General features: G+C 43.8%; 1 protein-coding gene across 1 annotated transcript in view; it reads left to right on the top strand.

The window, feature by feature from the left end:
- The first annotated feature begins 7,095 nt into the window (after window positions 1-7,095).
- ST8SIA2 (ST8 alpha-N-acetyl-neuraminide alpha-2,8-sialyltransferase 2) overlaps window positions 7,096-16,606 on the top strand; it is a 72,575-nt gene continuing 63,064 nt past the window's right edge. The window contains exon 1 of the mRNA XM_068958633.1: window positions 7,096-7,234. Coding sequence (XP_068814734.1) covers window positions 7,171-7,234 — 64 coding nt within the window. The 5' untranslated portion in view covers window positions 7,096-7,170. The remainder of the gene's footprint in view (window positions 7,235-16,606) is intronic.

Raw genomic sequence — 16,606 nt, 5'->3', positions numbered from 1 at the left:
AGCTTCTGCTGATAGTTCAGCCATATGGGATACTTGGGGGCCTTTTTGATGTCCCAATAGGGCCCCATGGAAGAAATCATCACTGACAAAGGGCTTCACCAGCAGCGCATAGCAAACAACATAACCTAAAGATGTTCCCCAGCTCAGTAATGTGGTCTGAAGACCACATTATTGGAGGGCTTGGCTGGAGGCCTTGCCCAGAGAGGTGGGAGGTATAAAAGCCCAGAAAAGGTTACATCTCCTGCTCAAGCCTCTGGCCTATACACGAGGAGAAAAGCTTACTACTCCACTTTGATAAGAAAGTTACTCTTTAGCTTAAGCAAAATTTATGTCTGCTTTTTTGATTTAAAGTGCCTAGGTTCAAACACTGCTGCAAGCCTAGACAGGTGGCCATTTCATAGTTACAGTAAATAATTTAAATGACAAATTCAGACCTGTCTTTTGGTCCTGTATTATTCATGAATGAACAGGCTTGTTTTTTATGACAACGTTCCTTATTCAAACACAGTCAGTGATGTATCTCAGTCCTCGAGTTCATTTCAATTGCATCTTGCTGTTTGCAATCCTTTCATTGTTGTTTTCTGTTTTGCAAAATGCATTACCTAGATCATATTACTTCTTTTCCTTTCCTGGGGGACTGAAACTTTTATACACAGGAAAGAGAGTTCTGCATGGCTGCATAAGCCTTTTGTAGCAAAGCTTCACTTCAATGCATGTTTTTGAGAATTTCCCTTTCCACAACTGTTCTTACAAACAAAAAGATAATTTGTACGAACATTCATGGTAAAGGTCAGAAATGCCACTGAGGAAAACACTCAAGCATCATTTATATAAATCTTCACGAACACTTCACTGTTGTGTTTGCATATTTTGGTTTGCACATATTTCACCAGCAGGGTTTTGTGGATGTGAGGATTTGGCTCCTCAGTGACCTCTGGGGAGCCTGTTAGCACTGAGCATCTCAAAATCTCATTCATTTTCATGGAGGTGGGGAGAACAAAGCTGCAGCTGTCTAGGTGCTCACTGAGTTTCTGAGGTTTAGATCTTCTTGAGAAGACATACAGCCTCTTAATTTAAGCACTGTGCTTCAAAAAACAGGATTTATTATCTAATCCTTTATAGACTTCCACTTGCCCAGGTTTCCTTAGGCCTCCACTCTCACCTGTAAAATGGGGAATAACAGTGCTTTCATTCCCAGGTACTATTTACTTGTCCTATCAGCCTTCCCTGCCAACCCTATAAGCCACAAATACGGCCTCTTTTGTCTCTATGCCCACTCATACAAGTGAACCCTGATCACAGCTCTACTTCACTTTTGAAGTAAATCACGACCCATAAAAAATGATGGATAAACACATAGTTACTATGCTATAGTAGGCAACTGAGAACATTGAAATGTGAATCTGTTCTTTTGTGTTAATATTATGTTGCTGAAATATCTGATATAGTGGAATAATTGACCATAATGTTCATATCCGTGATTTGCTCATGCATAGGTGATTTGCTGCCTCTGTGTTTGACTGAATGATTGATGGATGCTTACTTTTTTTCACTCACTCACTGAAATATACATGTATATAATTTACACACCCTTCATCCTCTAAAAATAAGTTCATGAAAATTAGTGAGAAATTAAAGACAATATTTTTTCTTCTGTGTGTGTATGGTCGCAACCTTGAAAAAGTTGAAGTCCAAGTGAGAGAACTGACCTAGCACATTGTTAATGCCCTGTGTGTCTGAAAAAATGGATTAATTTGCTGCTAAGATGTTTTTGGATGAAAAGTGTCATTGAATGTTTACAAATGAGTGCAATGTGATTTCTTTTTCCAGCTGTCCTTGCTCCATACTGCAGGGAGAAAAGGAGTTAATTGTCCTTAAATTTCTTTCTATATTCAGGAAGGCTCTAGCTCATCAGATATCTGTTTTAATATAGAATTCCTTTAAAAGCTAGAGGATATATAAGCCCTCCCAGGAGCTGACAAGACTACTGGTGTAATTAGGAAAGGGTTCTGAGCATTGCAGCCTCCTCAGGTGGCTTCACTGAAAGCTATGGGTGCATGATTCCCTTCTGAAGTCCAATCTGTGAGTCCTTTATATGTACGTCTGGTCAAGAGACCTCCAAGGAAGCCCCAGGTCTCTGCAGAAAGTGGTGGTATCAGCACAGAACTAGGGGAATATATGAAGATAATTTCAGCTTTCATATGAGACTAAAGGAAGGGCCTTGATCATTTACAATCACGAGCCGTCCTCAGGCATTTTTGACAAGAGCAAGGCGCTCATTCTGGAGTCCTGGCTTAAACTGCCCTGCAGGAGCCTCTGAATAATTTCTCTCTCTGTACATGTTCTTCTTTGCACTTTTAGGTAGTGTTACCCTGCTTTGTTTGAAATGTTGGTAACTTTTTGCCCAGGGAGATACTTCAAATGGGTCAAGGGATACAGGTTTATAACGCTTTTTGAGTTCTTGGGATCCTTGGACAAATGTGTTGTGCAAATAGCAAAAGCTCACCGCAAGAGTCAGATTTGGCATACTATTTGCTTCTGTATTTTGCAAATCTATACTACCATACAGGTGAGCTGAGTTCAGCAGTACTGATCTATTGGGTTGTGAGCAGCAGAAAGGATAGTACAAATTAGGGCCAAAGGGCATTAGTAGAGACTTGAAGAATTAGGTTTGGACCAAGACTGAGGTGCATTGATAGTGCTGTGTTGGGATCCTGGATTTAAGTAAATGGGATTTGCTACAAACTCAAACTTAGATGTATGAGCAGAGCTCTGTAATGCTCCAGGACTGGAGGAAAAAAAGGAGACTGAGGCACTGTCAAACTGGAGACCACAGATGATACCAGAAACAGCCAGTGGGTATATGTCAGGAGTGAAATCCACTGACAAGTCATGGCAAATGAGTGATTTCGCACAGATCTTTGTGTATTCCAGGTTGTGCTACTTCTCCCTTCATAAACTGTATATTCAGCTGCATCCAAGCAAGAAAGTCAGGAGGGATGTGTGTTTGCCCAAAGCCAAAGACAACTCTGCTGTCATCACTGGCAGTAAGAACCACCTGCCTAATTCTTACCTAGCTGCAGAGCCACAAAACCACTGGAGTTTCAGTAGACTTGAGCCTTTCGGTGTTCCTGTGGATTCAGCCCTCGGTATTAGGACCCATCTCTGTACGCAAGTATCTTATGCCTCCTGCTATTTCTTTGCTAACTGGATTAAGTTTCCTTGCTATCTTATTTATCTTGCACTCATTAAAGCTATATTTAGAAGTGAAGGCAACTTTTCTTCCCTCCAGGGAAGGCAGTAGGGAGAGTCTTTGCAACAAGCCATGAGGATGTGAAATAACCTCTAGGTTTTCACTGTTTTGAGATGGAAATGTGAAAGTTTCCACTGAGAGAGAGATAAGAGTAGTGACACTGTTGTCCCTGGTTTCCTTCTGCAAAGGACATTGGTTAGACGCCGGGATCCAACGAAATCTGTGCAAATTGTTGTTGAATGCACAGAGAAAAAAGCACATAGCACTGGTAAGAGACGTCATTCACTGTGCACAGCAGTAGATGGTAGCTTGCTGCTGACTCAGGAGCTGGATCTTAGGCTTATCTCCAGTTAGCTCGATAGAGAGCTGCCAGCTCCCAGGTTTACAGCTGGGAGACTAATTCAAAGACGTCTTTTCCTCTCGCTGACCTTTATAGTCAATGACTACAGTCAGCTTCTTATGGAAAATGATAGCGGTGTGAAGTGTCTTCAGAGCAAGGACTGGCGTGCAAGAGGCACAAGGAGGGAGCTGAGTGCCGCTGACAGGCACCGCGCTGGGAATGCCCTCAGCTGCGCCTTTGCCAGCAGCGCAGCTGGGGACCGCAGGATGAGCCCACGTCTTTGGGGGGGTTCCTGTTGAGGAACGCACTGGACACCGGGCGAGAGGGCTGTAATGTCTTAACCCCCCGGCTCGTTGCTAACCATCAGTGTCCTCTAATTCTGCCCATCCCAGAAAGCTCAGCCCAACTGCTCTCCTGTGCATCCCTACACCAGCTGCAAAATTGTCCATAGGACAGGGCAAACGGGCCAAATACACTTAGCACAAAACTCCCGTGTCTCCGTAGCTCAGAACCTGAGATCAGCAGCTATTTTGGTATCCGCTCACTGGTCCGTCCAAATTACCCTGTGGGGAGAGGAACCCTTGGGGCTGTGACCAGCAGCAGACTACAGCTGCCTGCGCCACCCGGGCTTGGAGGTGAGGAAACGGCGAGGGGGCGGTTTTATCAGCCTGACCAGACCGAACGCTTCGTGCCAGCCCAGGGCGATCCCACGGCGGCACCGGGGCCAGAAACAAGCGGGTTTCACCTCAGCTTTCGCTTCCTACCTTTGAAAAACGCTCTCAAAACTGGATGTGGGGAACAGAGCCTGGGCAGGAAAGGAAATCCCAGCGTGCCCCAAGCCCGGCAGTGTCTGCGGGACACCGAAGGCAGGCGAGCACGGCTGCGGGAGGTGAAGGCCGGTCGGAAGGGCTCGCTGTCTGGTTTAGCCGCTCTCCGAGGCCGGAGGCGGGGTGGTGCAGGGTGACTCAGCGCCTTTCTACCCCGCTCCCAATTCCCGGTGCCCACTGGTTGCCATGGTTACGGCATCTCCCACCTGGCAGGGCCCCGAGTGCCACCCGTGCTCGTCCTTGGTGGGGGGACGGGGGCAACAACAATGTGGAGAGGTGGATGTGGGGGGGAGGTGGGGGGAGAGGGGCTGAGCCCATTTCTGGAGGAATTCGCTCCGTCTCAGCTTGCTTTTTGGGTCAGTGAAGCCAAGACGATGGCATGGCCTCGAGGGAGCAGGATGGGGCGAGCAGCAGGGAAGGCCAGGCACAACCGCAGGGGGTTCAGGCCACCGGTGGTCCAGGCTGTAGATTTTTCTGGGCTCCTGGCTGGAGCTTGTGCTTGGGCTTTCCCGATTTTCCTCAGGAGACGGGCTCCACGCCAGCATCCGAAAGAGGTGCGCTGCCCTGGCGGGAGCGCGCAGCTCTGCTCCCGAAAGGTGCCGGCCGAGCCCGGCCCATGCCACGCGCCGGTGCCCTGTGCCACTGCAGGCAACGTCTTCTGTGAGCGAAGGTGACTCGCATGACCCTCGCGGGGAAACCGTGGCCGGGAGGTGTGTCAGCGCCTGGTGAATGAAGCGCTTCCCAGTGGAGAGAGTCGCACGTGGCTTTCTGCCAGGGACGCCGGCGATGCCTGGAACGAGAGGTGGGATCAGCACCTCTCCCAGAGCGGAGCAGCGTAAATCTGCTACACAAATAGGGCGAGTTTTCCTGACAACTTTCCTGGGAAATAGCACTTATTAGCATGACTTGTTATGACCGGCAGTAAAAGTCAGAACAAAGAACATTGGTGGGTGAACAATGTCTTGAGCTCAGACTTTGATAAAAATCTCCAGTTTATTTATTTGTTGATGAGGTGGAGGTGGGGGGCAATGCAGACCCTCTAGTTATGCTTGCTCTGGGTCAGCTGGATGGCGCAGCAGTTTGGATGTAGCTACAGATTTCCGCTGAAGATGGTTGCTGAGAGTAGCCTAGCCATTGGCGCACCTCTCCAGTGGAGGTTGTGTCCCTCAAGGCAGGGACAAGTGTCTTCAGGTGGATCGGCCCTCCCCCAGACACCACAGCTTTCAGCCAGGTCTTTCAGTCACTGTCACTGACATGAGGCTGGAGATTTCGGTGGCTCCGGAGCTGGGTCACAGAGGGACAGACCTCCCTGGCTTTGTGCTTTATGACTGGGAGGAGTAACAACTTCAGACCTCCTGATTTTGACCTATCGCTGTAAATTGCTTAGAGCCTTCAGGCAACTCGAAATTTTCTCTTTGCGTGTTGAATTTCCTCCTGGTTCGTTCACATTTATTTGGCACCGGCCTGTGAGATGGGCTTCAAGTGCCAGTGCAGTTCCTTTGGAAAGAGGTGCTTTGACTTTCAGGCAGAGATAGTGATTTTTTTTTTTTTCTCTAGAAAGTAGAGCTATAAACCTTGCTTATGCCAAGCAAACACTTTGTAACATCTGTATTAAGCTGCGAGGGTAATGTCGAAAGAGGAGGACATTTGTCATTCACCTGTCTGAGCACTGGGAAATGCTGCTTCCTGTACATACTGAGTGCTTGATTTTCAGCCTGCCTGCATCCTGTCCTCACTTTTTGCTCGGATGAATTCTGATCTCAAGCCTGTGGAGCTCAGTAGAAAAGTATTTCCTGTTCAGATCAGCCCATAGGTGTGTAGCAGCCAAGAACTGTGGGCAAAGTTGCCCAACAGGTAAATATGTGATCGTGCTTGTGATAATTTGTCCCCTCGATAGAACACATACAGAAAGAAAGAACAATCTAAAACATCATGTCTTTAACTGTCCCATCTACCTGACAGGCACCTCGATAGGCACCTTGATGGATAAAATAGACAAATTAGGAGTAGCAGGCTGCTAAATTACATAAAGTGCAGCAAAAAATTGCAGGCACAAAAAAGGAAGGACAACTTTAAAGAATTATAGCTTAGGTATCCATTTCTAGACCAATACCTCTGATGCTTGCAAATAGATGTATCAATTGAGCCCAAAAGAGATGAACTATTTATTTAGCATGAAGACTGCCCCTGGCAATTGTGAATCGAAGGTTATCTAATGTCTTTGCCATAGGCTGTAAGTCTGTGGACAGTTAGCATATGCAAGGGAATTACTCACAGATAAGCATCCAGTAATTTATACAGCGCATCCTAGATAGAATATTCTCTCGTATCAATTTCTGCCTTCTCTATAAACTGCTCCCATTTATCAGGCAGGATAAATTCACAGGCGAGCAATGAGGGTGTGCTGTGATCTGTGTATACTTTATCAGTTAATATTCACTGAGGTCCCTTTGACACGACTGGAGTAAATCTTTTTCTCCCTTTCTATGGTTATAGCCAGGTCTATAATCTTCCAGGCTAAATACCATTCCTATGAATGAAGAATAATACTGAGGCATAGGGTAAAAAATAATTATAAAGAGAATACATTTCACCTCACTTTGGAGGTGATGAGACAGTTTAGTACGACATGTCATTTAAAATCATGTTTTTCTTTTTAATAGATTCAGCATCCCTGAAGAAGTGACTGACAGATCAGTACATGACGTATTTCTCCCAGGAAATAATCTGAGGTTGACAGAACTGTGGAGATGCAGAGGCGGCAGAGTCACAGTGATCTTCAGAAAGACAAAGGGGCAAGTCTTTCTCCATCAGGTAAATAACACAGACCTGAGGTTCTGCAAAGTAAGCTGAAAGTATCAAAAGCAGAGCCTCTTCCAATCGGTAGGGGCTAAGTGCCTAAGTCCCTTAGCTGTAACAGATTCATTGTACTGCTATGTAGACTTGGCAGTAGAGAAAGCATGATTAATACACTCTGAGCAGTAAAATACAGGAGACCTGTCCGTCCCGTTCTGTGTGCTTTGTCTGCAGCCTCATACAGGTTGCGAGAAAATTTGCACTCCATGCCCCGTTCTGTCTGTGCTGTAGCGGCCGCAAGAATATCACCTGAGGTAAGGAAAATCTACTGAGACTGGGAGTCTACTGAGAAATGGATAGATTCCAGCAGCTTCATTTCCTATAGGCTACCAGCAGCCTGCTCCAAGCTATCCAAAATGATTGCACAGCTGTTTATCCAAACCAGACGGATGCTCTAGTCCTTTTGAGAGTGAGTGAGGACTTCAGAGTGCACTGCAAATGGAGACAGCTCTTTTCTTGAATAAAAAAAGGCGTGCCATCATGATTCCCGAAGTGAGAGGTGAAGCCACATACTTAGACAGAGTCCACATGTGGCTCTTAAAAAAGGGGCACATAATGAGTCTTGGCATGCATATACTCAGGGCCATCTGTTCATGTGATCTGTTGCCAATTTGTAGTGCTAGGAACCAATCCCAGCAGGTCACAAATGCCAAGATGAGATGGGCTTAGAATAGGCACTTGCAGTATGCAGTAATGGCCACTGTGTCAGAAAAATCTTCCTAGCAATGAACGCTATCAGAGGAGGACCATGCTGTTTTTTGGTATCCAGGATCACATCAGCTGATATTGGTGATGCGTTTCTGCCATTTCCAAACATCTCTGCCCCTGCAGTGATGACTGGAAAGTTATAATCTTTTGCAAGCACAGCAAGAAGTGATCTTCCAGTCAGCCTACTCTAAAAGTTATTTCAGTATTATTTTCTTCTGCTGCACAACTAGATCTTCCTTCATGTAGCTAGGCTGAAGAGAAATTTATGCATATCTGAGCATCCTTAGGAGCAAGAACAATGCAGCTTACAAGATGCATAAAAAGCTATTTTCACCTGTGGCAAGCACAAAGCAACCCTGATCTGCTCATCAACCACCTCTGGAGTCTTACCTGCAGGACATCACCTCCAGGACACCCTCTGACTGGAAGCTTTCCTTCACCTGCTAATCTCCAAGGTATTGTGGACCTAACCTCAGGGGACCGGTCAGGAGATGGATAAAGGAGGAATGAGCCAAGGACATCTACTAGTACCTAAAAAAAAACAGCATGTTGCTGATTTAAAAAAAAAAAAGTGGGGGGGGACCCTAAGCGAATCAAATTCAATTCTTAATCAGTGCCTGGCACTGTCATCATCATATATTTGCATAAGCAACATCTATGTTTTATGCGTTGTTTTTCTTGAGAGGGTACCTCCTCATTTGTGTGCACTTGCTGATGTGTGCTCTTCACCAGCCACAGGCTTCCCCAAAGCTAGTATCTGTGAACACTTCTCAGATGATAATAATTAGAAGTCTTCACCCTCTTCACATCCTTTTCCTAACAAAGGCTTGAAAAATGCAGCCTGATTTTTTTTCCTCCCCATTTTTATCTCTTTTATTCCTTGTTCAGGTACGGGCTGCATGGAGGGTAGGTGCCTTTTTATCGAAAGACAAGGAGTCTTCTTTTCCTTAGGAAATGTTTATGCACCTTCCATAACACTAAATGCAGAACATAGACTGACTCTCAGAAAGCCATCTCTTTCAGTATCCTGTGAACTTTCAGGTTGTTCAGGTTGTTTCTTGTGTTTTTTAAGATATTTGAATCCTTTGTGATTTTTCCCTTTTACTTGTCTGTCTGTCATAAAAATTATTCTTTAGGATCAGATTATCCATTCAGACATATCAGTGCCTGAATTTTTGGGTCACATTATGCATATCCTGTTTATACCAAATACTCTTTAGATCACACTCTAAGATGTATAATAACAGATTAATGAAAATTGGTTGAGAAAATTAGGGTAGATAGGAATTTGGGATTTTTTTGAATTATTTGATAATGAGCCAACATTTGCAGTCCCAACTCACAATTTAAGGAAAGAAATTGGTTTCCATAGACAATCTATAGGTTTCCAGTGAAAAACTGAAATTTTAGGAAGACAGCCAATATGTTGTGTGGAAGAGTATGTTTCACTGAAAGCACAAAGACCGTTCACAGAAGGACTCCAGCCAGCCCTGGATCCCATGTCTTGCTTCATGTATGCACTGCTAGCCACGCATCTAAATTTTTTTTTTTTCTTTAAAGAAGTTGCTAGTGGGGAATGTAGATGTTCTGTAAACTCCAGAGTGGTGGTTCTTAAAGTCCACTTTGTGTCTTGGATAGTTCATTTACTCCAATTACATTTTCTCCAACTTGCTTACTCTCCTCTACCCATGTCAGAGTCACTTAGTGCCTCCTTAAAAACCAAGGACTTAACATGGACTAATGCCAAAAAGGCACTTGTTATATACAAAATGTACCCAATAAATAGCTTTACCAGCTTTAACATAATATATTTTCTGCAGTGATTCACTGAGTGCTTAGAGAGCATATACGGACAAAAAGAGATGTCACAAAGCACACAGAAATTACTGTTAATTCAATCCTCTTCAAACATCTAGTTTATTTTTGGAGTCATTATTTGATATAGGAGACATGATAATGGGATACAAAACTTTTCACCTCTGGATCATGTGTTACGATGTGGTCTAGGGAATTAGCGACTAAAGTAATTAACATCTGCTATCTGTTCAGTAGCCTGACTGAAATAGGATTGAACTCATCTGTCTAGTCCCAAACAGACGAGTGTCTGCATTACCAAAGCCACCATCACAATTAGCACTAATGGACATCTCCTGAAATGATATGGCATCTGCATAACAATTTTTTTGGTAGAAAAGTGATTTAATTGGTAAATTTTCATCCTGAAAGCTAACTAGAGGAAAGACTCAGAGTAGTGTTTTGCAGTGCTGCATTTAAGTTGTGAAGAAAAATGTGACGTTCTTCGTAAAAAAAAAAATCGTATCACAGCCCAGCCAAAAAACTTGAAACTTTCTAGATACAAACTACAATGAAAAGTGTACCCATCTCACTGCCACATCTCTCCTTTCCTAGAAGACAGTACAGTTATCCTTCATTTAGGACAGGAAACTAAGGCACAGGGTGATGCACTGAAGGCCACAGAGACAGTTGGTGAATAAAGTAGGTGTGTAGGGGTTTTGTGATCTGGAGGACCAGCTGTCATCCCGTGGGATCTAGATGTTCTGCCTACCTTTGCACTGCCTGCTGTGCACAGCCTTGGCAAGCTATCACTTCCCTGGGACTAGTTTTCTTCTTGACCTTTCCTGTCTCACTTTAGACCAGGAGCCATGTGGAATGGAGACTCTTACTCTGCAGGTACCCGGTGTGCACTTAGTGCAACGGGCCTTTGCTCTCATTGTGAAACGTTCACAGCTCACCGCCAGTCCACTGCCTTCTTCCTGCTGATTTTGCAGTGAGCGCTGTGCAGGCAGGCCTTTCGGCTCCTAATGGGGCCATTATTTTCATCTCTAATTGAATGATTTCTTTTTCTCTTTCTCTCTCTGTCTCCCTTCCTCTTTTTCTTTAAGGAAGTGTCAGTGAAGTAAGTGCTTTTAAAAAATGAACTGAGACATCCTAAGCAACAGTGTCAGTACTGTTATTTTTATCAGGGTCTCCCTTGGCTCAGAGCTGCGGTGGGCTGAAGGTCCTCAGAGCTGACCCACCGAATCTCTGAGGTGGGAGCAAGCTGCTCACATTTTCTCAGGTATAATGACAGCCAGAAAATGGCATTTTACTTTGCCTCAGATAAAAACACATCGTACCTGTGCAGCACTCTCAGCCAGAGAGATGCCAGCACGTCAATTAAGCCGCACTGGGTGGTGCACACGTTATTATTTTTTACAGGCGGAGAAACTGAGATGCAGGGAGATTAATTGACTTGCTCAGATGAGGTGAGACCAGAGAGAGGCCCCAGAAGTGTAATTGCCAGAGCCAGCGCTAATTGCCAGCATGTACATTCATCTCTGGAAGAGGCATCTAGAGGAATGGGGATATAAAGGCATCCTGAGAATAAAGCAAGAAGCCATGACAGAGAGTACCAGTAAAATAGGGAATGAAACGCCTCTTTCTATATCATGCTGTAAACCTCAGCAGCCTTGTTCTGGGATTTCCTGATTTTCCTTGCATTGTTGGAAGTATGAGAATAGCAAAAAACAGGATTTTTTTAAGCAAAACTAAGATCAGCTTTCCACACCATCCCAGTAGGAGGCAGGATCTGAAGGAGGCAGAAGAAATGTATTGTGTGTATGGTAATTAATTCAGAGTTAGCAAGCAAAGATCTGCGGTACACAGGGCAAGCTTGCCTCTTAGCAGCTTTACAGCTAGTTCTCAGCCCCATCTTGCGTACCCTGTGCCCTAGACTAGAGACATCGTTACATCCGTTCTTCCCTTCGGGAGCAGCTTCAGATCCATGTCAGAGTTAATCTTTTGACATAAGCGTTTTGCCTCTTCCCAGGAAAAGAGAGGAAATTTTGTTATATAGGCTCCTATTGAGCCAAAAGTAGCATAAAACCTGCTTGCTTGTAAACACAGCACAAGACAAGCCAGACATCTTTGGGAAGGAGCTGTCAGACCCGCAGCACTGGCACTATCATTCCCACCCTTTGTGCATGGGAGGTTTTAATGCTGCTTTGGCAGGATAAGGAGCTTTTGTCACTGCTATTAAGCAAAGCCAATCGTCATGTTTCTGAGTGTCTCTGCAGGCTGCAAACTTGCCTCGTAACCAATCAGATATCTAAGCTTACACTTTCACTTAGGCAAAGCTTTGTTCTCCATTGCTGAATTAAAGTAGAAAGAAAGAGGAGAGATGCTTTCCTTCCCATTCAGCAGCTCATGACAGAAAAGCCAACAGTGAACATCAGGCCCTTGTCCGCAACACTAAGAAGTGATACAGGGTGGTCCCTACATATCCCATTGGAAAGAACTGATAGAGAGCTAAAATCATGGGCAGTTTCAGAGAGGTTTGTTTCCGTTTGAAATTCTAGGTTTTGCTATGCCAAACGGATTTTGCGAGAGACCTGCTGTTGTCGCTCCAGTAGCTGTAACAATATAGGCGTGTGGGTTTGCTCATCATAAAGAATGATAATGAATGAATACATCAATAGAAATTAGGATAGGTATTTTGTTGATTGACATCCCAAGGCAAATGTTACATTCATTACCAGAAGTACAATAGACTATGCCATAAACACCAATAATCACAAGACCATCATCTGATGGTGTTAATACATGACATGGTAAATAATACCACTGCCTGTTCTTGTGGTACAGCTCTGCACATTGTAGCACAATAATCTCTGAGAAGATGACATTTAACTGTCGGGGATGTAGAGTCTAGAAGCTCTATGCAAAGCTTCTCAGGGACTTTCCCAGATGCTAATACATTTTGTTATGTGATTGATCAAAATTTTTCAGTACAGGATTTTGCAGAGAAACTTCCTATTGTCTTTCACCCCTGCAAGCCAGTCTTCCTACCACCCCTCTGCCAGCAAAATTTCTCCTTTTCTTTCACTATTGCCATATGGGATTCTGTTTGCCTTCCTCTCAGCTTCCCTTTCTGCTGGCTTCACCGTTGTTCCTTCTGCTCTTGTAGTTTTCAATTATCACTTGATTTGGACAATCTCCATCTCTACTTTGCCACTCCCCAAATTTCCCCCATTTGTTCACTCAAAAATGAACACCTGAATATGGTTTTCTTTGGTATGTCCTTTAATATAACCCTCTGGCACCCCAAGCTCAGACTATGTTACTTTTTTTTCTTCTGACTCTCCTCTTCACTGATCATTTTCCTGCCCACTCTACTTAACAGGATATAGCCATGTGGCAAAAAAAAAGCTGAGTTGTTAACTTGGGTTGATTAATCTGAATTAACCAGTCTTGGTTTTAATACAAGTAAGCAAGGAGTTGTCAATCCTAGGCTCCTCTACCAGCTTCTCCACAACTCTCTTAGGTTTTTTCCTTCCTTTTTTTTTTTTTTTTTTTAAAGCAGGCCCTAACTTTTTCACTCTTACTACAGCTTTTCTTCTATTTAGTGAAACCCCCCTTTCCTGCCTGTCACGTACCCTTCGTTTCCCATAGACTTTTCTCCCAGAAACCATTCTTTGTTCTGCTCTTCCACTCTTCCACGTCTTTCTTTTGTCCCTTGTCCCACTTTCTGTCTTCCTCTGTTGGTGCCACATTTGTAGATGGACACTTCTTGCAGGTTTGCTCAGTCATGTGTATGCTCAGGCAGCTCTAGAACTGGTTGATATTAGCTTTAGCAATCACCAGCACTTCCTGGCAGTGAGAAGGTGAAGCATTTTGAATGTCACAGTCTGTAAGGCTATTTTTGCTAGAAGCATTTGCAATATTTGTCAGGACATTCATTTGTTTTAAGACAGATTTCAGCAGAGTTGTAGTGGAAGCACGTGATTGGTGTCAGCTGCTCTGTGTAGACCAGCGGAGGACCCTTGTCAAGGGTTAGCCACCTCCCACCTGGGTGAGACTCCAGGTAGTTACTCTGTGAGGTACAGCTGCTGCCTTGACTTTGTCCTGAAGAGGTATGAGAGCATCAGAATTTTGCAGTGCGGAATCCCAGAGCAAGCCCCAGCTCTGCACTGCTCTGTATTTCCTTTTAGGCTATTCCTTAAAAGACAAAGATTGGACGATGTAAAAAACCAGAAACAAAGAGACGAAATTGGATATCTGATTAATAATAAAGCAACAAAAGAAGGTGCAGATGGCTGATGTTTTCTGAGAGGCAAAACCAACAGCTCCTTCGAAAAGTGTTGCTTCCTCTTCCCATATAAGAGAGTACATCTGAGAACTATATTTCTTTTTTCATGTCTAGGCAGAGTGAGGTTTTATGAATTAATTTTTAATGGACACCTTTTGTTTCGAATTTACTACTGTAGCCTGGTGACTCAAAGATTTTTTTGGTAATTTCTTGTGTTGTGGCCCCACAGCCATGGACTTGAGATGAGTCATTATTGGATATACACAAGGATTCTCTGTTCTGGTCTCACAGTAATTTACAGACATATTACAAAGACCTTATATTTAAATAAGGTGCCAGCAAAGAACTGAAGTAACACATGCATCAGTGAAACTCCCTTCCCTCTGTCTATAGTCTGTCATATATACAACATAAGCTCATCTGCTGCTGGCTATATTTTGGCCTATTGTCCCATCACAGGTCAGGAGTCCTTCTCCCTTTCCCATTTCAGCGATAAAAATTTAAAATAAATATCCACAGCATCTAATCTGGCGTAATTCCTTTAGCTGGTTCATGCTCAAAGCTCTTGCAAGGAAAAAAAAGAAAAGCGCATTTCATAAGCCTAAAGCCAGGTTTGACGTGCTCTAGCAGCAAACCCCAGCTTCAAAGTTAGCTCCAGTCCTGGTGTTCTACCACGTAGGACTACAGCGGTCCCACTTTCTAGTCTTGGTTGAAAAGCTCCAGCTGTGAATTTGACTCCAGCTCTCAGACTGAGACTGACTTCTAAGTGCTTGTTTAAGTTATGTTAGATCAAAACACCAGTTCCTTATCCTACCCTTAAGTCAAAACATTGATCAAGTTGTAAATAGATATACTAAGAGTGTTCAGAGACTTTACCAGAACAGAAATAGGGCACCACAATAGAAAACATCAATCAAACAAAAACTGCTGGTACACGACTGCAGCAAAGAGTGCAAATATGATCCGTGGATGAATAAGAAAAGAGACTGTAAATAGCGCAGAGGTGTTATCACTAAATACAATGTCAGTGAGCCCATTATTGGTACTGTCTCCAGTTCTGGCATCTAAAATTCAAAGAAAGATGCTGGAAATTGGAAAGGCTTCAGAGAGTTCCAGAAATTATTTAAGATCTAGAAAACGTACTTTATGCTGAGAGACTTAAACCCTCATCTATTTAGCTTATTCATAAGCGTGCAAAGAGTTCATCCAGTCACAGTCTACTGTTTCCTGCTTGGAAGCTTCCTGGCTAGAGATTGCTTACGTTTACGGCCCTCTAATCTTCTCACAGTGAGAAACTGATCCTGGATACGCTCAGACTAGCAATATGGTATACTTCAGTACTGCAGGTAAATGACCCTTTCAACAGCTGACTTACCGGGGTGATGAAGTCTCTGTCACTTGAGATCTTTAAATCAAGACTTAGCATCTCTTTAGAAGGTATGCTGTGGCACCCATGACTTACAGGTATGCTTATAGAGTAGATATTGTTGGCAGAGGTTCTGTGGTCTGGTTAACAAATGCTGTATAAATAAATTAGCATAATCATTGCTTCTGGCCTTAAAAATCAATTAATACTTTCAATATCTGATTTCTGAAATAATCATGCCTTCCTCTTACAAACCACAAGCCTGAAAACTGCAGTCAGATTGTGAGTTAATTATGCTTGCCAACAGCTCTGTATTGTGCATCTGATAAATTTGAAGCAACAAAAATTTAATTGGCTTTTCCAAGGGCATCCAGCAAATCACTGGAAAACCCAAGAACTGAACCCAGGGGAGCTGGTGCTTTCTCCCTGCGCTCACTCCACATCACACTTCCAGCTGCTAGTAAAAGTAATAGCATCAGGTAAGAATTGAGGACCTTTGAAATCTCCTAAGTGCATGGTCTTGACTCAGCATTAGCTGATTCTTCACTGAGGGAAATGTCCCCCTAGTGGCAGCACAGGAATGATAATTGATGAATCTGGTTTCTGATACAAATGTGCTCTATCTGATCACTGGACCCCGAACTTATATTCTGATGGGCAGCCTTTTATTTTTGTGTTTGAAGGGGGTTCACGTTCTGGCCCCTTTAGCCTTATTTTTAGCAGCTAAACAGATCTGCCATCTCATTTTGCCTCTTTTGACCATACAATTCTTTTTGTTAAAGATTGTTCAATTTATTTTACAGATCCACTCAGCCATCAAAAGTTAGCCCTTGGTTTATCTGTTAAAGAGGGTAGACCATTAGTTCCCCCATACCGACTCTAAGTGAGAGTCAGAAGGAAAAGAGAAACCTCGTTCTGGCCTCCTGAAGCTGCTGAGAGAGGACAGCACAAACAACCCACTGACTTTATACAGCTCCCAAATGATCACCCACACTAGAGAAAGGGATTTATTTCCACCAGACAAACAAGCAGCTGAACGAACAACTTCTTCCCTCATCAGACATCCTCAATGCACCCAGCTACACACCTGCTCTGAACAAATGGGAGAAAAGTTGCAATGTTGGCAAGCGTTGCTACAGCCTAGGCAGGTGGCCGGCGGCTTGCTTTT

Source organism: Struthio camelus, chromosome 12 (genome assembly GCF_040807025.1).
Source record: "Struthio camelus isolate bStrCam1 chromosome 12, bStrCam1.hap1, whole genome shotgun sequence".
NCBI classification, from domain to species: Eukaryota; Metazoa; Chordata; class Aves; order Struthioniformes; family Struthionidae; genus Struthio; species Struthio camelus.
The sequence above is the reverse complement of the archived record's forward strand: the minus strand, read 5'-3'. Positions and strand labels throughout refer to the sequence as shown.